This window comes from Marmota flaviventris, chromosome 18 (genome assembly GCF_047511675.1).
Source record: "Marmota flaviventris isolate mMarFla1 chromosome 18, mMarFla1.hap1, whole genome shotgun sequence".
Classification (NCBI taxonomy): Eukaryota; Metazoa; Chordata; class Mammalia; order Rodentia; family Sciuridae; genus Marmota; species Marmota flaviventris.
In genome coordinates this window covers 13,109,745-13,133,896 of record NC_092515.1, presented here as the reverse complement: position 1 = coordinate 13,133,896, position 24,152 = coordinate 13,109,745, and the positions used below count along the sequence as shown (strand labels likewise).

Sequence of the window (24,152 nt, the reverse complement as noted above, 5' to 3'; positions counted from 1 at the left end):
TCTGGTATTGCTATACCGCCTGATTCGCACTTCCTGCTTAGAATTGTTTTTGCTATTCTGGGTCTTTTATTTTTCCATATGAATTTAATGATTGCTTTATCTTTTTTTTTCAGTATATTATTGGTCAATTTTACTTCAATAAGCATAAAAATGAACTATTAAAAATGTTAAAGGTCAAGTAATTTTCCTCAGAGAAGTCCTCTTTTAACTCCTTTTCACCATGCCCTGCCTATCAGGCATCATATTTATATAATACAAATTAATTTTTTTAATTTTTTAAATTTTTTTATTAGCTACACATGATATTACAATGATCTTGGTGATTCATACATTTGAATCATTGGGGTATAATTTTTCATTTTTCTAATTGTACAGATTGCAGAATCACACTGTTCATTAGAGTCACCTATATACATACAGCAATCATAATGTCTATTCTATTCTGCTGCCCTTCCTATGCAGAACAGCCTTTTACTTATTTTTTTTCTTTAATTTTTATTGTTGGTTGTTCAAAACATTACATAGTTCTTGACAAATCATATTTCACACTTTGATTCAAGTGGGTTATGAACTCCCATTTTTGCCCCGTATACAGATTGCAGCATCACATCGGTTACACATCCACTGTTTTACATATTGTTATACTAGTGTCTGTTGTATTCTGCTGCCTTTCCTATCCTTTACTATCCCTCATCCCCTCCCCTCCATCTTCTCTCTCTACCCCATCTACTGTAATTCATTTCTCCCCCTTGCTTTTTTTCCCCTTTCCCCTCACTTCCTCTTGTATGTAATTTTGTATAACCATGAGGGTCTCCTTCCATTTCCATGCAATTTCCCTTCTCTTTCCTTTTCCCTCCCACCTCTCACCCATGTTTAATGTTAATCTTCTTCTCATGCTCTTCCTCCCAAATCTGTTCTTAGTTACTCTCCTTATATCAAAGAAAACATTTGGAATTTGTTTTTTAGGGATTAGCTAGCTTCACTTAGCATAATGTGTTCTAATGCCATCCATTTCCCTGCAAATTCTATGATTTTTGTCATTTTTTAATGCAGAGTAATACTCCATTGTGTATAACTGCCACATTTTTTTTTATCCATTCGTCTATTGAAGGGCATCTAGGTTGGTTCCAAAGTCTTGCTATTGTGAATTGTGCTGCTATGAACATCGATGTAGTAGTGTCCCTGTAGCATGCTCTTTTTAGGTCTTTAGGGAATAGACCGAGAAGGGGAATAGCTGGGTCAAATGGTGGTTCCATTCCCAGCTTTCCCAGGAATCTCCATACTGCTTTCCAAATTGGCTGCACCAATTTGCAATCCCACCAACAATGTATAAGTGTACCCTTTTCCCCACATCCTCGCCAGCACTTGTTGTTGTTTGACTTCATAATGGCTGCCAATCTTATTGGAGTGAGATGGTACCTTAGGGTGGTTTTGATTTGCATTTCTCTGACTGCTGGAGATGGTGAGCATTTTTTCATGTACTTATTGATTGATTGTATGTCCTCCTCTGAGAAGTGTCTGTTCAGGTCCTTGGCCCATTTGTTGATTGGGTTATTCATTTTCTTGTGGTTTAATGTTTTGTGTTCTTTGTATACTCTGGATATTAGGGCTCTATCTGAAGTGTGAGGAGTAAAGATTTGTTCCCAGGATGTAGGCTCCCTATTTACCTCTCTTATTGTTTCTCTTGCTGAGAAAAAACTTTTTAGTTTGAGTAAGTCCCATTTGTTGATTCTAGTTATTAACTCTTGTGCTATGGGTGTCCGATTGAGGAATTTGGAACCCGACCCCACAGTATGTAGATCGTAGCCAACTTTTTCTTGTATCAGACACCGTGTCTCTGATTTGATATCAAGCTCCTTGATCCATTTTGAGTTAACTTTTGTGCATGGCAAGAGAAAGGGATTCAGTTTCATTTTGTTGCATATGGATTTCCAGTTTTCCCAGCACCATTTGTTGAAGATGCTATCCTTCCTCCATTGCAAGCTTTTAGCCCCTTTATCAAATATAAGATAGTTGTAGTTTTGTGGATTGTTTTCTGTGTCCTCTATTCTTTTCCATTGGTCCACCCGCCTGTTTTGGTACCAGTACCATGCTGTTTTTGTTACTATTGCTCTGTAGTATAGTTTGAGGTCTGGTATCGCTATACCGCCTGATTCACACTTCCTGCTTAGAGTTGTTTTTGCTATTCTGGGTCTTTTATTTTTCCATATGAATTTCATAATTGCTTTATCTATTTCTACAAGAAATGCCATTGGGATTTTGATTGGCATTGCATTAAACCTATAGAGAACTTTTGGTAATATCGCCATTTTGATGATGTTAGTTCTGTCTATCCATGAACAGGGTATATTTTTCCATCTTCTAAGATCTTCTTCTATTTCTCTCTTTAGGGTTCTGTAGTTTTCATTGTATAAGTCTTTCACCTCTTTTAGGTTGATTCCCAAGTATTTTATTTTTTTTTTTTGAGGATATTGTGAATGGAGTGGTTGTCCTCATTTCCATTTCAGAAGATTTGTCGCTGATATATAGGAATGCCTTTGATTTATGTGTGTTGATTTTATATCCTGCCACTTTGCTGAATTCATTAATTAGCTCTAGTAGTTTCTTTGAAGACCCTTTTGGATCTGCTAGGTATAGAATCATGTCACCTGCAAATAGTGATAATTTAAGTTCTTCTTTTCTTATTTTATGCCTTTAATTTTTTTCGTGTTTCTAATTGCTCTGGCCAGTGTTTTGAGAACTATGTTGAACAGAAGTGGTGAGAGAGGGCATCCCTGTCTTGTTCCAGATTTTAGAGGGATTGCCTTCAATATTTCTCCGTTCAGAATGATGCTAGCCTGAGGCTTAGCATAGATAGCTTTTACAATATTGAGGTATGTTCCTGTTATCCCTAGTTTTTCTAGAGTTTTGAACATAAAGGGATGCTGTACTTTGTCGAATGCTTTTTGTGCATCTATCGAATGATCATATGGTTCTTATCTTTAAGTCTATTTATGTGGTGAATAACATTTATTGATTTCCGAATATTGAACCAGCCTTGCATTCCAGGGATGAATCCTACTTGATCATGATGCATGATCTTTTTGATACGTTTCTGTATCTGATTTGCCAGAATTTTATTGAGGATTTTTGCATCTATGTTCATTAGAGATATTGGTCTGTAGTTTTCTTTCTTTGAAGTGTCTTTGTCTGGTTTAGGAATCAGGGTGATGTTGGCCTCGAAGAATGAATTTGGAAGTTCTCCCTCTTTTTCTATTTTCTGAAATAGCTTGAAAATTATTGGTATTAGTTCTTCTTTAAAGGTTTTGTAAAACTCTGCTGTATACCCATCCGGTCCTGGGTTTTTCTTAGTTGGTAGTCTTTCGATGGCTTCTTCTATTTCCTCAATTGATATTGGTCTGTTTAGGTTGTGTATATCCTCCTGACTCAATCTGGGCAGATCATATGACTTAAGAAATTTATCGATGCCTTCACTATCTTCTATTTTATTGGAGTATAAGGATTCAAAATAATTTCTAATTATCTTGTGTATTTCTGAAGTGTCTGTTGTGATATTGCCTTTTTCATCCCGTATGCTAGTAATTGAGTTCTCTCTCTTCTTCTCTTTGTTAGCATGGCTAAGGGTCTGTCGATCTTATTTAATTTTTCAAAGAACCAACTTTTAGTTTTGTCAATTTTTTCAATTGTTTCTTTTGTTTTGATTTCATTGATTTCAGCTCTGATTTTAATTATTTCTTGCCTTTTACTACTTTTGCTGTTGTTTTGCTCTTCTTTTTCTAGGATTTTTGAGATGAAGTGTGAGATCATTTATTTGTTGGTTTTTTCTTTTTTTAAGGAATGAACTCCAAGCAATGAATTTTCCTCTTAGAACTGCTTTCATTGTGTCCCATAGATTCCGATATGTTGTGTCTGTGTTTTCATTTATCTCTAAGAATTTTTTAATTTCCTCCTTGATGTCTTCTATAACCCATTGATCATTCAGTAACCTATTGTTCATTCTCCAAGTGATGCATGATTTTTCCTTCCTTCTTTTATCGTTGATTTCCAGTTTTATTCCATTATGATCAGATAGGATGCATGGTATTATCTCTACTCCTTTATAATTTCTAAGAGTTGCCCTGTGACATAATATATGATCTATTTTTGAGAAGGATCCATGTGCTGCTGAGAAAAAAGTGTAACTGCTTGATGTTGGGTGGTATATTCTATATATGTAAATTAAGTCTAGGTTAGTAATTGTATTATTGAGTTCTATAGTTTCTTTATTCAACTTTTGTTTGGAAGATCTGTCCAGTGGTGAGAGAGGTGTGTTGAAGTCTCCCATAATTATTGTATGGTGGTCTATTAGACTCTTGAACTTGAGAAGAGTTTGTTTGATGAACGTAGCTGCACCATTGTTTGGGGCATATATATTTATGATTGTTACGTCTTGTTGGTGTATGGTTCCCTTGAACAGTATGTAGTGTCCTTGTGTATCCCTTTTAATTAACTTCGGCTTGAAATCTATTTTATTTGATATGAGTATGGACACTCCTGCTTGTTTCTGAGATCCATATGAGTGATATGATTTTTCCCAACCTTTCACCTTCAGTCTATGTATGTCTTTTCCTATCAAATGCGTCTCCTGTAGGCAGCATATTGTTGGATCATTTTTTTTTGACCCATTCTACTAACCTGTGTCTCTTAATTGGTGAGTTTAAGCCATTAACATTTAGGGTTATTATTGAGATATGCATTGTTCATCCAGCCATATTTGTTTATTTATGTTACTTAACATGGTTTGTTTTTCCTGTTTGATTATTTTTTCCCCTTTACTGTACTACCTCCCACTGTTGGTTTTCATTGTTATTTTCCATTTCCTCTTTCTGTAAAGTTTTTCCGAGGATGTTTTGAAGAGATGGTTTTCTAGCTTCAAATTCTTATAACTTTTGTTTATCATTGAAGGTCTTAATTTCATCTTCCATCCTGAAGCTTAATTTTGCTGGATACACAATTCTTGGTTGGAACCCATGTTCTTTCAGCATTTGAAATATGTTGTTCCAGGGTCTTCTAGCTTTCCGAGTCTGTGTTGAAAGATCAGCTGTTATCCTGATTGGTTTACCCCTAAATGTAAGCTGCTTCTTTCTCTTGGAGCTTTTAAAATTCTCTCCTTATTCTGTATGTTGGGCATCTTCATTATAATGTGTCTAGGTGTGGATCTCTTATGATTTTGCACATTCAGCATCCTGTAGGCTTCTAGGATTTTGGATTCTGTCTTATTCTTCAAGTGTTGGAAGTTTTCTTGTATTATTTCGTTGAACAGATTGCTCATTTTTTGGTTTGGACCTCCATACCTTCCTGTATCCCAGTGACTCTTAAGTTTGATCTCTTTATGTTATCCCATATTTCTTGTATGTTCTACTCATGGTTTCTTAACAGTCTCGCTGAGCTGTCTATGTTCTTTTCAAGTTGAAATACTTTGTCTTCATTGTCAGATGTTCTATCTTCTAAGTGTTCTACTCTGCTGGTAGTACTCTCATTTGAGTTTTTATTTTGGTTTATTGCTTCCTGCATTTCTAGGATTTCTGTTTGTTTTTTTTCATAACCTCTATCTCCCTGTATAGTTGATCTTTTGCTTCTTGGATTTGTTTATGCAATTCATTGTCGAAGTGATCTTTCATTGTCTGATTTTGCTGTCTAATGTCTTCCTTGAGACTCCAGATCATCTGAAGCATGTATATCCTGAATTCTTTATCTGACATTCCATCTGCTGCAGATATTACCTCTTCTAAAGTTGAGCTGACCTGCATTGCTTGTGGTCCTTTCTTTCTTTGTCTTTTCATACTGCTCGCGTTTCTTTCTGCTTTGTGAAACTCTTGTGTTATTGAATTTTCCCCCTATATATTTATATTGCTCTTGTATAGTTGCAAAGTCTCCCTTTTGTGGAGAAAGACAATGTTAACAGTTCTCAATATCAATAGTACATCATGTAAGCACACGTTTTCCTTATTACTACATTTATAGCTAGACTCTATGTCTACAAATGTTGGTTTTGATTATTGTTTACAAATATAGTCATTAGTTTCATGAAAGGCATACCATTTCTGGTAGCTTGAAGAAAACTGCATTTCAGGTGTAGGATGTTATGTTTATGGGGAAAGGAGTGAGGGTATGGGGTTAATCTAACTTAGTAACTTTGGAGAGCTCTAACCAATAGATGGGTAATTTATGGAAGAATGTATAGATTCAAATTCCTATCTGTATTTATAAGATTTCCCTACTTATGAATAGTAAAATTGAGGGGGTTGCAAGTGGGATAGAGGGAGTAAGAGGGAGGAAAACAAATAACAAAGAAAGGAAGAGAAAAAAGAGAGCGGGAAAAAGAATATATGAGAAAAAAAGAAATAAAAAGGGGGAAAGGAGGTGGGGCATATGCAATTCCTCTATAGTATATTATTCTGGTGATTAAGTTGTTAAAGACTTTTTCATGCACAATTTTGGGTTTCACATATGTTGAGGTTGCGAAGAACCGAGGGGGAAGGGTAGAGGAGACTGGGTGAATGGCTGAAAAGAGAGAGAGAAGAGAGAAAAAGAAAGAAAAAAATTTCTCTCAGAACTCTGTTTTCATTTCTTCCAGTTGGTGACGTAGTCTGTTCCTAGCTTGAGTCTCTGCATTCAGGGTGGTGGTGGTAGTCAGTGTGAGAGGACATGAGCTTCCACCTGTGGCCTCTCTACTCTTATTCTCTGAGATGTAAACCAGGTGCCTGATCCACTGCAGAACTGCACTGGTAGCCATGCCAGCCAACCAGTTGGTGGGTTTTAAGGGTTGGTGGGATTTTCCAAGATGAGTTCCATCAGTTTTTCTCATAAGGTGATTGATGAGGTGGGGGTGTTGGGGAAACCTTATGTTTGTCAAGAGCTCAGTCAGGTGAGTGCATGGGCGGGTGGCAGGGCCCCTCCTCCAACTGGGGAGGTCTGTCTACTGCAAAGGCGGGCGCTGGGCCCCTTCTCCGGGTTGCACGATCTGCCTACCGTGCAGGCACAGGCGGCATCTGGGCCCCTCCTCCAATTGGGGTGATCTCAACTAATACCCTTTTAATTGACTTACTTTTCTTACTATTTGAAATTTTCATTTTTATTTATTAAAAACATTTAGCTTCACCCTAACCAAAAGATGAACAGAGGAGTCAGCCCTGTTGTTGATCAAGACTTTCTGAATCAGCTTGAGAGATAGGGAAACAGGCCCAGAGGTTGGATGGCTCACCCAGTGAAGAAAAGATGGAGTTTGAACTTGAACACAAACTCTCTGAACCCTAAACTCTGTAATCTAAGCAGATACCCAGGAGCCTTCAACAACCCACAGGAAATGCTACAGGGGTTGAGCTGAGGGAAAAACAGAGGGACTGGAAATATGAAGAAAGGGGAATGGCCCCTGTAGATTTCCTTGGGTGAATTTGATTCACTTTTATCCAGGTGGGAGATTATAGGTTATGTAACCCCTCCCCTCAATAATGCAGTCTCTTTCCTGATGGTATCCATTCCCAGAAAACTTGAATCTCAGGGTGATCAGATTTCAGAACAAGCTGATCTCTCAGAACCTATTTATGCAGGACCTGGGCCCAGGACACTATCTAACCTGGCGCCATGGAGCTGGGAGGGGCCTTCACCATTTTTCTGGCACTCTGCTTGTCTTGCCTTCTCGTCCTCATTGCTTGGAAACGAATCAACAAGAGGGGAAAGCTCCCCCCAGGTCCAACACCAATTCCTTTCCTGGGGAACCTGCTTCAAATCAGCCCTAATGCCCCTTTTCAGTGTCTCATGAAGGTAAGTTTGTCCATTTCCTCTCCTGGGGCTAGAAGCAACGAATCCTATAGCCAGATACGTGTAGACCTTATGACTTCTGAAACAGACTCTGAGAGACTGAGAACCTGAGAATTCTGAAATTCCAGGTGCATTGGAATAAAAGTCTCATGATCTCATGACTTTGGAAGCACAGTCTCAGGATTTTGGGATCTTATATCCTTGAACCTAAGGACTCTCGTACTTAGATTTTTACTAGTACTTTGAGACTCTGTACCATGAAATCTCAGGCTTCTAGGAATTCAGCATTTCAGAGAGAGAGAGAAGTATAGATCTCAGAGTTCATGTAATCCAGATCCATCATTTTACAGATGAGGAAACTGGCATTTCAGAGTTGAGGATGGTTTGTGCTCAGGATCCCAGGAGTGAAGATTTCCATGCCTTTTTCCCAATAGTCTTTCCAAGATTACCTTGATCTGTTGTACCCATATTTATATCCTCTGAATTCTCCTTCCCCTAAAATCCTTGACTGGTTTCTATGTGTGCTCTAATTGACCCCTCCTCTGGTGTCTTGCTTTACTCCCAGCTCCGGAAGAAGTATGGCCCCATGTTCACTGTGTACCTGGGCCCGTGGCCAGTAGTTATTTTGTGTGGACATGAACTGGTGAAGGAGGCTCTGGTAGATGGAGCAGATGAGTTCAGTGGGTGTGGAGAAATGGCTATATTAGACAAAAACTTCCAAGGTCATGGTAGGTAACTACAATCACCAGAAATTATTACAATGTACTAAGTGTGTTCCAGGTTCTTTGATAAGTGCTCTACAGGAATTATTGCATTAACTCCTTTGATAAAGCCATTAATATTGAACTAATTTTATATAAAAAAACACTGGTGAGGAGGATGAGGTAATGTCCCACAGAAGTGGTGGAATTGCTTTGCTTTGAATTGAAGACATCTGATTCTAACGTGATCACTTACTATGTTATTTCAGTTCTTACATTCAATGAATTAGTGCGTGACAATCTTGTGCACCAGTTGAAGCCTTCATAGCCAACCCTATTTCTTATCTTCATACACATACCTAGCACATAGGTCTCTGACTCTTCCACTTAGGAGGATTATTTTCTAGTGTTACCCACGTACCTACTGCTAACTCCCTATATACTTTAATCCAAAGCAGTTTCATTCTTTCCATCTTTTCATCTCTCTCTCTGCTTTTTTCTTCCTCCTATCCATTACTCAATAAATCCATCAAAGCATATTCATTATTCTTTATATGCAAACATCTTTCCATTATATTATGTATATATCAATTAATCACCCATCCATCCATTTCTTAATCCTTTCATCATTTGTTTATCTCTTAATCTTCCATCTACCTTCAAACCATTATCCATTCATCTCAAACCATCCACACATTAACATTTCACTTAGCTACTCAATCTTTCAATCTTCTACTCATTGGTCATCCTAGTCATAAATTCTTCCTTTCATTGATAAATCTACCCGGAAATGTCATTAAACAATTTACCAATCCACACAGCTGGTGATTTCTAAATAAATCTTACTACATGGTAACTCCATCAGTGTAGGTGTATTGATGTACAAGTACAAGCTTCTGTGTATACATATGTGTTGATCTAGAGAATCCATGTGGTGCACAGAAAATAGAACTGTGTTCTAATTTCAGGGTGCTGTATGTGGCATTAAACCCTACCTCTTTCACCTCCCCCCCCACTCACTAAGTAATTTACCCAGTTCTAGCTCTTTCCTACAGGAAACTCTCTCTAATCTCCCCACCATTATTCCTAGCCTGACTCCCTTTTCCTCTGCCTCAGTCTGGACTGCTTTTGAGGGTACTGAAGGAAAGGAATCTTAGTCTCCCCATTGAGCGTGCAAGGTCAAGAGGAACTTCTTCAAGAAAAAAAACTTTTATAGTTCACCCCATTTTTGCCTATCACACAGCTGAGCACAGAGAGGGGAAGGGAGGCAGGAGCCTGACACTCAGATCCTGGCAGGTATAGCTATGGCCAATGGAGAATGATGGAAGATTCTCCGACGTTTTTCTCTGACCATCCTGTGGGACTTTTTTTTGGATGGGAAAGCGGAGCATGGAGGAGCAGATCCAGGAGGAGGCTGGCTACCTGCTGGAGGAATTCCGGAAGACCAAGGTTATGGGGGTCACACGGGAGGGCTACTAGGTGACTGAGTGTTTATGGGGAGTATAGTCATAGAAGATGGACCTTGGTGGAAAAAACACTCAAATGAAGACGATGGAGAATATTATAGATTTGCCAAGCTATCAGCCATGTTCCATAGTAAAAATCAACATAGATGGCCCCCAGACACCATTTGTCTAGAACCTTTTACCTTTGGATCTCCCTGTGATTGTGTGCCCATAATATAATATGTAGACTAGGATGATATATGAGTTTGTGTATTTTTTTGGAGGCAGGATCAAATTTCATTATGTTTATAGATTTTTTTATTGTGGTGAATAACATCAAACTTACCATCTTCACCATTTTTAGTTGTACAATTCAGTAGGGTTAGGTATATTCATATTGTTGGAAAACAAATCTTTAAATTTTTTTTTCATCTTGCAAATCAGAAACTCTTTACCTATTTCATTATTCTTTTTAAAGGATTCCAGTTCCCAACCAAAAATAGGGTCTGTAACCAAAGAAGTATAGAGAGAAAAGACCCAGGGGCTGAGAAATATGTAAAGAAAAATAGATAAGAGCTAGAAACAGAGATAGATTTCTTTAAATCAGAGATTTTCCATCTGGATTCCAGGGATGATTTATAGGGTCTTTACAAAGGCTTTGAAAGGCCATGTACCCTCACAAGTTATTTGTCAAAATGTGCACTTGTAAATATGTACATTGTTATGAAGCAACTATTCCCAAATGTACTTTCTTGACCTGCATTCCATTTTACAGATGGTGCAGCTGAGGTCTTGAGAAGGATTTCCTCCATAGCCTAAGTGGAATCCATGGTAGAGCTAGACAGAGTCCAGGAATTCTTTTCTTCTTCTTCTTCTTCTTCTTCTTCTTCTTCTTCTTCTTCTTCTTCTTCTTCTTCTTCTTCTTCTTCTTCTTCTTCTTCTTCTTCTCCTCCTCCTCCTCCTCCTCCTCCTCCTCCTCCTCCTCCTTCTCCTCCTTCTTCTCCTCCTTCTCTTCTCCTTCTCCTCCTCTTCCTCCTCCTCCTCCTCCTCCTCCTCCTCCTCCTCCTCCTCCTCCTCCTCCTCCTCCTCCTTCTTCTTCTTCTCAGTGCTGGGAATCGAACCCAGGGACTCATGCCTGCTAGGGAAGCACTCTATTACTAAGCTGCACCACCAGTCCTTCTTTTTAAATTATGGCATTTACCATTGCTTTCCTCCCAAATCTGTGACTCATTTTTCCCTTTTTTAGTCATAGATGGACACAGTACCGTTTTTTAAATTTTTTTTTAGTTGACAATGAACCTTTATTTTATTTATTTATATGTGTTGCTGAGAATCAAACCCAGGGCCTTGCACATGCTAGGCAAGCACTCTCCCACTGAGGTATGACCCCAGCCCCAGATACAATACATTATTTAAAATTTATTTTTATATGGTTCTAACGATCAAACCCAGTGCCTCACATGTGCTAGGCAAGCATTCTACCACTAAGTACAACCCTACCCCAAATTTGTGACTCTTATCCACAACTGCATGTAAGCAACAGTAACAAAGAAATAATTAAGCCTCACCAGCATTTATTGAGTGTTAAATCCATGTCGGGCACTGTGCTAAGCATTTTGCATGGATCATAACATGGAATCTGCATGAACAAAGGAGGTGGTCTTTAAGCCAGTTTGCAGATTGAGAAATCTAGACTCAAACCCCCCAATGAACTAATTCACATATACTATTAAGCAGTAGATACAGGACCCAAATCTACCAATGAATGATTCCACATCCCTGATTACTAATTTTCACCTCCAACATAGACAATTTCCATCACCAGGTGCCCCCATCGATCGCACCTTCTTCCTAAGCCGCACTGTTTCCAATGTCATCAGTTCGGTTTTCTTTGGTAGCTGTTTTGACTATGAGGACAAGGAATTCCTAAACCTGCTGCCGATGATCAATGAGAGCTTCATAGAGATGAGCACTCCCTGGGCAAAGGTACCACTGGTCACTTCTCTGCTCACTTCCAGTCTGAGTTCAATAGGCACTTGCCTGTACCTCACTTAATCTTCCCCACAGCCCTGGAAGACAACTATCAATATGCCCAAATCTCTAGGAAGCCAAAAGCCACACCTGGTTCTCAGACCCAGCACTGCATTTTGAGCCCAGCTCCCTGATTCTAGACACAACCCGCCTGGTGACCAGTACCCACTCCTAAATAATCTTCTTTGCCTGTTCCCCGCAGCTCTATGAGATGTACTCAGGAATCATGCAATATTTGCCAGGAAGACACAAACACCTCTACTATGTGATAGAGGATCTTAAGGACTTTGTTGCATCCAGAGTGAAGATCAACGAGGCATCCCTTGACCCCCACCATCCCCGAGACTTCATTGACAGCTTCCTCATCAAGATGCACCAGATGCTTGCTTCCCTCCCCCAATACCCTTCTCTCATCTCCTCTGGGTATCTGCACCTTTAAGCCCCTCTGCAGAGGTTGGGGCAAAAAGAGCAAGTACTACTTCCCATGCTTCATTCTTATCTATAGATGGGATACCGGAACTATGAAAATAGAAACTCTCACAACCTTTAAACATTTTTTAAGTTGATGAAATAAAATTTATATTTATTGACATGCATTAAATGCATATATTAGTGGGTGATCACTGGTGTGATATTTCCATACATCATAAGGCAGGGACTGATCAAATTCAACCTTCCTTTTCCACCCACTTCTTTCCAATCACTAGTAATGACAATTCTTTCTGGTTGAGTTTTTAACTTCCACATGTGAGAGAATATGTGGTATTTGTCTTTCTGTGTCTGGCTAATTTCTTTTAACATAATGACCTCTGGTTTTACCCATTTTGCTGCAAATGGAAGGATTTCCTTCTTCCTTGTGGATGACTAGCTCCCCATTGTATATGGATATGGCACCTTTTTTCTATCAAAAATAAGATTCAAATCCAGAAATTTTAGTAACAAGGAAACTGAAAATCTTACATTTTTCCAATCATATATGCCAGAGACTTAATGGTTGTAGAAAAGCAGAGTGAATCTTTAGCGTTTTGGAATTTGGGAAAGTTAGAAACTTAGTTATTTTTAAAAATATATTTTTAGTTGTAGATGGACACAATGTTTTTCTTTTATTTGTTTATTTTTATGTGGTGCCAGTGATCAAACCCAGTGCATCACACATGCTAGGCAAGTACTCTACAACAGAGCCACAACTCTGGCTCCTAGAAGCTTAGTTTTTTTTTTTTTTTTAATTGGAGCTCAAACTTTAAAAATTTTAAAGTCTTAGAGATGTAAAAATTTGGAGGCTTAATATGTTGTATCATTGATTCTTAGAATTTTAGACATCTGGAAATTTCTATTTTTATCTTATAGAACCTTAGCCCTTGGATATGCAGATGCTAACACACAACAAGGGGGAGGGAAAGAATAGAAATTCATTGGATTAGACAAAGGGGAATAAAGGGAAGTAGGGGTGGATAGGAAAAGAAAAGGCAGTGGAATGAATGGGACATAACTTTTCTATGTTCATATATGAATACATCACAATGAAACTCCACATCATATACAACCACAAGAATGGGATCCTAATTAGAATAAGTTATACTCCATGTATGTATAATGTGTCAAAATATACTCTACTGTCATGCTTATCTAAAAAGGACAAACCAAAAGTAAATAGGAAAAAAGAAACAGTGCTTGGTAGTTTAAAATTATAAACTCTAATATTTATAATTATAATCTTCAAATCTTACAAGGCACTGCTCCCTTCTCCTGCTCTCCTTCTCTGTTCACTCCAGCCGCAGTGCCCTCTGCTCTGTTCTTCCTCTAACACACCAGGATCAGGACCTCAGCTCCTGCCTCAGGACATTTGCTCTGGTTGTTTTGTCTGCCAGACTTACTTTACCTATCTGTTGCCTTTTCACAAATGCCTATATTATTCACAGGGTGAAAATAATAAAACAAAGACTTAAGATGGTAGCTATTTATTATCTCCTCCCTTTCAGGAAAAAAATAATCCCCACACAGAATTCAAACTCAAGAATTTGGTCATTACCACACTCAACCTCTTCTTTGCGGGCACAGAAACAGTGAGCTCCACACTACGCTATGGATTTTTGCTGCTAATGAAGCATCCTGAAGTGGAAGGTGAGTGTCCCCCCGAAATGGTCCATCCTGTCTGGCACCTCCCAGTCCTACCAGGACATAATATTGAAAATTTAGGGTTCCACAACCTTAGATAATTCTTCACCTTTCAGAACACCAGGGCATGGGATCTTGAAATCTCTGGATTGGGGGCTCCTAAACCAGCATTCAACTTGGTGTCTGTTGTAAGAGGCAGCTTCAAACCATACACACGTGTTATGTTAAAGTCCTGGAGTCAGAAGTTCATAGAGGTTTGACGAGACCGAAACCAAGGGGGAGCCTTTTCCAGCATTAACAGCTTCCTCTTTTGTATTTCTGGGTTTGTGGCTCTTTCTTGCTGCTTCAAGGCCAGCAGTGAAGATCTCTCCTTGCCTCCTCAGCTGCCACATCCCCTTTTCCTACTCTGGTCCTCCAGCCTCTCTTATAACAGACATACGTGATTGATTATACTAGGGCCCTTCTGGGTGATCCAGGCTAATCTCTCCCTCTCAAGATCCTTTATTTAATGGCATCTGTGACACCTCTTTTGTCCTTTTGTTGTCCTTTATTACATAATTTTCACAGGCTTCAGGGATTAGGAGGTATAGACGTCTTTGATGACCACATGGAGCTGAAGGCATTGCCAAAATCAAATAGAAGCCATCTTCATTTGGCTACAGTCTGGTCTGGTTGGTAACTCTAGTCATGAGAAATTTGTTTGTCACTTACAAAAAAAAATCTCCAATTTGGACACTCTTTCTAGTGTGGCAGTTTGAACCAAGCCAAAGCCTTTTTTTTTTTTTTGGTTAAAAGGCTGTGTGTGGAAGCCCAGCCGGAAGCAGGATATTGGCCTGCTCATCTGTCTTCCTTGGCTCATTGGTGTTTCCAGGTCCAGGTCAAATGCTCCAGCTAGCATCCAGGCTGGAGGCCTGTGCCTCCCAGGGTCTGATGGACATTTCTTGAGTATCACTGATGTGTCGGTTGTCAAGTGTGGATGATGGCCTTCACCTCAGAGCTCATTTGCTGGAGATTCTTAACTTCGTGGCATTCGCAAACAGAAGCTCCTCCTGCCCTCCCTGTCTTATTTTCTGCCTTCTTCCAGACAAGATCCATAAAGAGATTAACCAGGTGATTGGCCCCCACCGGATGCCACGTGTGGAAGAGAGGGTCAAGATGCCTTACACAGATGCCGTCATCCACGAGATCCAAAGACTGACAGACATTGTGCCCATGGGTGTCCCCCACAATGGGACACTCATTTCCGAGGCTACTTTCTGCCCAAGGTTTGGTCACACTCTCACTGTTTCATTCTCCATGGCACCCTTCTCTCCACGTGGTCCTCCCTTCCATGGATTAACCAGGCCTGACCCTGCTTAGCTTCCAAAATCAGATGAGGTCTGCCGCAGTCTGGCTGGGCACAAATCACGAGCCACTGATGCAGGAACAAACTTGTTTATTTCTGAACTCCACCAGCACACTCCACACACGCTCCCGGGAACTCTCCCGAAAACCATGCTGTTCCTCCAGGAACCAACAATTGGAAATCTCTCTTCCGGAAATCCCTCCCCCCTCACTTCCCCAATCAATGGGAACTCTCCAGGAATCCTCACGAGAACTCCAAAGTAGTGCGAGAACTCCAAAGTAGCAGGCTGAGGTGGACAGTAAAGGTCTAATATACAACCGAATCAATCAAGCATCATCTTAATGGCTTGCCTCTCAACCAGTACTATTGGCAAAATGCCAGGGGCCACTGCGACTCAGCTGTGGCTCTCAGCATCTCCCCCCTTCTGTTTAATTAAACAACAAGCAATGTGGCTTAGGGACCGTGCCTGTTAGGTTGTCCAAAACACATATGGTTCTTACCCATCATCGGATGAGCTGACCTCAAGATGTCAGCCTCCTGTCTTAGGATTAGCATTGACATGGAACCTTTTATGAAAATTTGTAGCTTCTTCTAGTGTAGAGAAAATATGTATGTCATGTGTAGTTTTATCTGCTAAATCATTGCCCAAACTAAGGGCTCCAGGGAATCCTATATGTGCTCTGATATGTCCTATAAATAATGGATCTTTTCTGTCCCAGATTAGACTTTGTATAGTGGAAAACAAAGAGAAAACAGTAGAGGAAGGGGAAATCCTACCAGCATCTTCAAGGGACACTATAGCATTAACTATATACTCTCTATCAGAAAATAAATTAAATACAGAATCTTTAAACATCACAAAAGCTTATAATACTGCATTAAGCTCTACCTTTTGAGCTGATTGTTTGGGTACTAAAAATGTAAAAGTTTGATCAGGGGAAACTGCTGCTGCTGTACCATTATTTGACCCATCAGTGAATATATTTGGAGCATTCATGATAGGTTTTTTCTTGTCATTTTTGGAAATACTACAGGATGCGAAGACCAAAAGGACAATAAAGGATTAGATGGTAAGTGATTATCAAATGAAACATTAGATTTACACATGATTACTGCCCAAGTATTTAACTCATTAGCTAACTCATCAATTTGATCCATAGTATATGGAGTAATAATTTTATTGGGAGAAATTCCAAACTCTCCCTTTGCTGCTTTTATTCCTTTGAGTATTAATTGTCCTACAGCCTCAGGATACCTAGTAAGAATAGTGTTAGGAGAATAAGATAAATGTATCCACAATAATGGACCTTCTTGCCAAAATACTCCTGTAGTAATATTTTTGTTGGTATTACATTAAATAATAAAGGCAAACTTATATCAATTCTATCCAAATGCATATTTTCCATATATGTTTCAATGATTTTTAATGCCTTTCTTGCTTCAGGTGTTAACATTCGGGGTGAATTTGGATCTGATGGACTTTTTAGGATATCAAATAAAGGTCCCAACTCTCCTATTTGTATGCCTAGATAGGGCCTTATCCAATTTATGTCTCCTAATAACTTTTGAAAGTCGTTAAGTGATTTGAGTTGATCTACTCGTATTTGAATTTTTGGTGGACGGACAATGGTTGAGGATAATAGAACCCCTAAATAATTAATTGGAAAATTTAATTGTACTTTATCTATTGCTATCTCTAGATTATAATTTTAAATAAGTTTGTAAGTGTGGCATAACATTCTAGCAATGTGTTTTTATCTTTATGTGCTAATAATACATCATCCATATAGTGAAATATTTGTAGTTCAGGATTTTGATTTCTAAGTGGCTGGATTGCTTTGTTAACATAAATTTGACACATCGTTGGGCTGTTAGCCATCCCTTGAGGGAGTACTTTCCATTCATATCTCTGATCAGAACCTTCATGATTTAGTGCAGGGATAGTAAATGCAAAACCTGGACTATCCTCAGGATGAATTGGAATTGAAAAAAAAAAAACAATCTTTAATATCTATAGCTAAAACATACGAGGTTTTTGGCAAGGCAGACAATTGAGGAATCCCTGATTGAGCAGGTCACATAATAACCATCTCATTATTAATGGCTCTTAAATCTTGCAATAATCCTTACCAGATTTATTTTTAATGACAAAAATGGGAGTATTATAGGGAGATACGGAAGGTTGCATATGTCCCTCCGCTAATTGTTGTTTGACCAGGTAATGGGCTGCTTGTATCTTTTCTTTAGTCAGGGGCCACTGAGGAACCCATACTGGTCTTTCTGATTTCCAAGTAATTTTGATTGTCTCAGTGACCCCTTCTGAAAACCCAATCCATGTCTATCTATTCCTTGATCTATTTGTATTGGTGCTGCTATACCTTGTTCTTGTTCTCCTAATCTTTTTTCTTTCCTAAAACCTTGTCCAGCCCTAATAGTGGGCGCATTTGGATTGATGTTATTTGTTATTGTCAAACCTAATTGATCTAGGACATCTCGTCCCCATAAATTTATAGGAAGATGATCCAATACATATGGCTGTATAGTTCCTTCACATCCTTCAGGATCCTTCCAATCTAATACCATTGCACTTCTATGGGGATTAGTCGCCACTCCTAGGCCTCGAAGCGTTTGAGTGGCTTGTTATAATGGCCAATGTTTTGGCCATTCTTGATGAGATATGATGCTAAGGTCTGCACCTGTATCAAGTAGCCCATTAAATTCATGTCCTTGAATATTTAGTTTTAGCATGGGGTGAGAATCTAAATTTAAAGACAGCATAGCCCAATCTACACCTGTGGAGCCTAATTCCCTGGAACCTCTTTGTACAGTACTGCTGGAAAATTTATCATGCAGGCTGGGTATTATTAATAACTGTGCTATTCTATCTCCTGGTGAAATTACTGATATACCCTTTGGAGAACTAGCTATAATTTTTATTTCACCTTCATAATCGGGATCAATTACCCCAGGACTTATCATAAGTCCTTTTAGAGTAGAAGAACAGTGTCCTAACAATAAGCCTACTGTTCCTTGGGGAAGAGGTCCTTTTACCCCTGTGGGAATGATTTGAACTCCCATCTCTGGAGTTAGTACTGCTCTGGTGGAGGTGCAGATGTCCAACGCTGTGCTCCCTCTGGTTCGTCTGATGAGAGATCTGATGGATAATGTGTCCTGGGCACTACCCCGTTGGTGTTGCTGTGTTCCTCCAGTGCCCCGTATATTTGTGGTTGTGGGCCCTGGAGCATTGGGCCCTCCTGTCCGTTTTTTGGCAATGGAGCCCGATGCCTTTCTCCATGATATCGTGGGTAAACACCTGGTCCTTGTCTGTTTTTTGGTAACAGAGTACCCTCTATGGTGGTTTGAGAACGGCATTCATTAGCCCAATGTCTCCCTCTATGGCATCGTGGGCAAATACCCGGTATTCTACTCCTTTGATACCTAGTTTTGTTAAACCCTCCTCCTATGGAGCAATTCCTTTTAAAATTCCCTGTTTGTTCACAATTGTAGCATGTTTACAGCCTGGCATCTAATGCCTGTTGTACTGCAGCTGCCAAGACTTGCCCTTGTTCATTAATGTCTCTACATAATTTAATATATGTGTTTAAATCTCCACATTTCCATGGTATAATGACCTCTCTGCACCAACGATTTCCTTGCTCATAAGCCAGTTGTTTTATTAATGGCATTGCTTGTTCTGTATCCCCAAAACTCTGGTAGCTGTTTGAATAAGCCTATCTACAAATTCAGCGTAAGGTTCATTAGCTCCTTGTATTATCTTAGATAATTGACCTTGTAAATCTCCATGTCCTTGTAAAGTCTTCCATGCCCTAACTGGTAACTGGCTGCTGCATTTTGCCTAGCTGTCTCCATGCAAAATTCCTCATTGGCAATCTTTTTTTTTTTTTTTTAAGTAATAAAACAGTTTATTTACAAGCAAAATTCCGTTACCTTTACTGGGTCTGATTTAAAAATTCCAGTAAATGAAGCATCTTTTATTCAAAATTATGCATCAAATTAAATTACATTTTGACATTAATTGTCCTTAAAAATATCTACTAAAGAACTAACATACTATTACATTTCTGCTGAAGAATCCTGTCGGTTGGATCATGTTAACATTTCTGAGACTGTTGTTACTGAATCAGATAATTCTTGCCACCCAGATTTCTGCTGAGTTCAGAAACACATTTCTGATTCTATAACATCAGAAAAGCTTCCCATGAAATAAGCACTAGTATAATTTACTCTAAATTCTTAGGTCATTTATTTTAATATTAAAATATTTTAATATTTTAACATAGAACTTGTGTATGTCTACTGGCAATCTTCCATAACAAATATTGCCCTCCATTTAGCACAGCTTTACACATGCTAGCCCAGTCTGCTGGCATCATGTCCAAGTTGGTAATGGATTCAACCATGCTTACAGTGAGGGTGCTTGAGGACCATAGGTTGTTACAGCCTCCTTTAACTGCTTCACTGTTTTGAAATCTAAAGCACGGTAAATTCGCTGCCCTCCTGCTTGCTCAAGTACAGGGCATGGTTGAGGGCCACTCAGCTGTCTCCATAGGTGGAGCTGTTGGTTGAATTACGCCCTCGGGTGATAGAACAGAGTTAGTAGCAGCCTCCTGTTGTAGCTTCCCCGCTGATAGCTGTTTCTCCTCTAAGCTTTCTTCCTTTAAATTTTCTTCCTCTATCTGACTAGCTCGAGAGACCTTCTCTTTTGCTTGATCTAACATGTTTTCTACCATAGTCTGGACCTCTAACAATTTACTTAACACTCTTTCGGTTTGTTTTTTACTAATTTCTAATCTACTATAAAGATAACACAACCCAAAAAGATAACACAAAACAAAACCGAAACAGAATGAAACAAAAACGGAACAAAAAATCGTTGTATCAATTTTCCTATTTTCTTGACATGTGCATTTGTGGTCTATTTCTATCTCTTCCTCATGGGCGAACAACTTCAAACCTTGAGCCAACCATTTTTCCCAGTTTGCCTGAGAAAGTTCTAGGGATAGGCAGCTTGAAACAAAAACAAAACAAATCAAAACAAGAACACATTATTTTTTGAAATGGTCACCCATTCTCTCGCCTTCCCTTAGGGATGAGCAATTTCACTTACCTCAGAGCTTCAGGCGTTCCCCGTACAGGCCACCAAATGCCGCAGTCTGGCTGGGCACATATCACGAGCCACTGAAGCAGGAACAAACTTTATTTCTGAACTCCACCAGTACACTCCACACATGCTCCCGGGAACTCTCCTGAAAGCCACGTGGCTCCTCCAGGAACCAACAACCAGAAATCCCTCTTCTGGAAATCCCTCCTCCCGCACTTCCCCAACCAATGGGAACTCTCCGGGAATCCCCACGAGAACTCCAAAGTAGCACTAGAACTCCAAAGTAGCAGGCCAAGGCGGACAGTAAAGGTCTAATATACAACCGAATCAATCCAGCATCACTTAATGGCTTCCCTCTCAACCAATACTATTGGCAAAATGCCAGGGGCCATTCCAACTCAGCTGTGGCTCTCAGCAGAGGTCTGGTGGGTCCAGGATAGTATGGCTGCAGACTCTTGGTTCATCAACCCCTGTCCAATACTGATTTCTTCTAATTGCTCCCATCTTCACCCCAGGGCACAGATGTCTTTCCTGTGATTGGCTCAGTCCTCAAAGACCCCAAATACTTCCACTACCCAGATTCCTTCTATCCTGAATACTTCCCAGATGAACAGGGATGCTTCAAGAAGAATGAGGCTTTCGTGCCTTTCTCCTCTGGTAGCTTTCAATGTATGGGTTTCCCCAGGGACATTTTAGAACCTTTTCTTGAAGCCCAAGTCAGAGTGGAAGCTGAGGACTGTGTCCTTAAACTCTCAAATCCTAAAATCCCTGAATCAGGGAATATTAAAACCACTGGCTCTCATGTTTAGGAAATGTTAGAGTAGAGCAGCAAAATTTTCCTATTAAGAACCAAATACAAAATATTTTAGTTTTTCCCAGCCTTGTGATCCTTGTCTGAACTACTTACCCTTGCTATTGTACTATGGAAGTGACCATCAACAACACTGAAACGAATGAGCATATGTGTGAGCCTATGAAATTTTATTTATGGACACTGAAATTTGAATTTCATACTTTTGAAAAATCTTTGAGGAACTGAAATGAAGAGAAGTTTGAAATTCTTGGGTCCTTTAGAAACTTTCCATTGGAATCAATGGAATCTGAGGCAGAGAGAAGTAGCTGCCAGTGTTGAGCCCTGCTAAGAAGCAGGTCCTAGCTGAGCATGGACAGGAGGAGCCATTGAGTCTTGCTAATGACCCTACAAAGTGGACACAGTCATGACTCTTGAGATGCTGATGAGGCAGCTGAGGCCCACTGGGGTGATAAGACCAGATGCCTCCCAGGCCCTCAGTACCTAGCAGATATGACCTGACCTCCCACCCTGTTCTGTGCCTGCAGGAAAACGCATCTGCCTGGGGGAGGCCCTGGCCCGCATGGAACTCTTCCTCTACTTCACCTCCATCCTTCAGAACTTCTCTTTACGTTCACTGGTCCCCATGGAAGACATTGACATCACTCCCAGGAAGTCAGGCTTCGGCAACATCCCCCCAACTCTGCCTTGTGGCCCACTGAGCGCCCCCTATTGGCCAGGCAAGACCAGTCTGAGAGCTGAGCTCTTCCTCTTGCTCCCGGACACACCCACCCTCCTCATCTCTCCATATTCTCCCCATAACCCTTAGAGAAGGCACTCTCACTACTGTGATGGGACCACAGGTCAGAAGATGACATCCAAAAACACACAGCTGTATGTCTTTGTTTTAGAAAAGCAACAAACTGCCCAACATCTGGCACAAGCCCGTAGATGTAAGTTCACAGTTTCCTCTGCCTTGTTTCTGGCTGCAACAAACTTCTGTAGATTCTGTCTTTATGTTGTTCCCTTGCGTGAGCCCTGATAGTGATCATAATATAGTTTACAATCTTTTCTGGGTTACTTTAATCTGCATTCCCCCCAGTAAAATCAACACAGAGCTCAAGACTGTTACATATAGGAAATTTATTGTGCATTGTGTGAAACAGTATATAAAGTACAGAAAACTACCTGAAGTGAGCTTTTGGACTTCCTCATCACTGGTCATTTTCTCTGACAGCCCCATCTCCAGGGACTCCTCCCTGTCTGGGCCACCACACGTGACATTCTAGCCTCGAGTATCTTGAGTGGCATTATTCTCCCCACCATAACTTCTTTGCCATCATCACTCTCCTGATTGCTCTGATCAAATACCCAATTCTGCACACTACCCATTCCATTTTGAAGATAGTTCAGTTGTTCATAGCCTATTATTCCATTTCTAAACTCCTGATGAGTTATTTTATTTATTCAACCAAAACGTATCAAATATCCAACATGTGCTGGCACACCCTTCATGGACGTAGGATCTTTCAGTGAAAAATAACTGATAAAACTCTCGCCCTCATGGAGCTTAGGTGCTAGTGCAAAAGGTTTACAATGAAGCATAAGCTTTGATGATTTTAAATAGTAAATGTTGCTATGTGTTGGAGCATAATTGGTCGGCTTACAAAATCAATGAGAATTCTGGAAAAACCGACAATGAACAGAAATAGGAAAAAATGAAGCTCTGATAGAACCATCCAGTAGGGAATGCTGCCACCTCATTCAGCCCCAGTCATGAACACCACAACCCAAGAGTAATGACCTCTGCTGCTGCTGTAGACAACTTCTTGTTTGTGTCTGTTTTTTTGTGGCACACCCTCAATGTTCTAGGCAGGATAATTCAAATAGCCACATTTTAACGACTGGGGGCACGGGATGTGGTGAGGAGGAATAGATGGTTCTTTGAGTTGTGATGGGGGGAGCAAGGACTTGCCTTTGATCAGGGATATCATAGTAGACATGCTTGCAAAACCAGAAGGGAGTTTTTTTATTTTTAATTTGTTTTAATTAGTTATACAAGATAGTAGAATGCATTTATGCACTTTGATATATCATACATAAATGAGGTATAATTTCTCATTTTTCTGATGTATAATAAACACTAAATGCCCTTCTGCACATTATGTGGATAGGGCCCCCTGGGAAGCAGAGGTTTAGTTCCAGGCAGGAGTGCATCATTTTGTGGGACTGGCATGTGAAGGAAAAAGAGGAAGGAAGGAGAAGCGTTCAGGAAAAGTCTCCAGACCAAAGTGCAGTAGTGACAACTGTGGACAGGAATGAAGAGAAGGCAGAGCTGGGCAGGGAGGGACCCAGACCACCATGTTGAGACAGCGGATTCCCCAGTCATCTCAGAAGTACCTCTCAAGTGAAGACTGCTGTTAGGAGTGTCTAGGATTGGGCAGAACGGGCTGTTACCGACACCTTGGCTTATGCTCAGTTCTGTCCATGCTGTCTTAGAAGAATGCGGACCTGCTCCAAGCTCAGTGGGTCCTGAAGATGCTGCAGCTGGGGGCTCACATGCTCCTTGTTGCTGAATCACAAGTTCTTCTTTCTGCAACGTTGCTGCTGTTTCTTCTCTTCCTCTTCCTTATTTTTTGTTGCCGAGGATTGAACCCAAGGGTACTCTACCACTGAGCTATATTCCAAGACCCCTCATTTAAAAATATTCTTTCATTCAAATATTTTTTATCTTTTGTGGTGCAGGAGATGAACCCAGGGGCCCTGTACGTGCTTGACAAGTGTTCTACCACTGAGTGACTCC

The 24,152-nt window shown here is 40.0% G+C and overlaps 1 protein-coding gene across 1 annotated transcript; it reads left to right on the top strand.

The window, feature by feature from the left end:
• Window positions 1-7,623: 7,623 nt before the first annotated feature.
• Window positions 7,624-22,178, top strand: LOC114083803 (cytochrome P450 2G1-like). Its single transcript, XM_071604177.1, has 7 exons — window positions 7,624-7,803; window positions 8,366-8,528; window positions 11,772-11,932; window positions 12,180-12,293; window positions 13,957-14,098; window positions 15,177-15,308; window positions 21,898-22,178. Exons 1-7 carry the CDS (start codon window positions 7,624-7,626, stop codon window positions 22,176-22,178), a joined length of 1,173 nt encoding a protein of 390 aa, XP_071460278.1.
• Window positions 22,179-24,152: the final 1,974 nt, after the last annotated feature.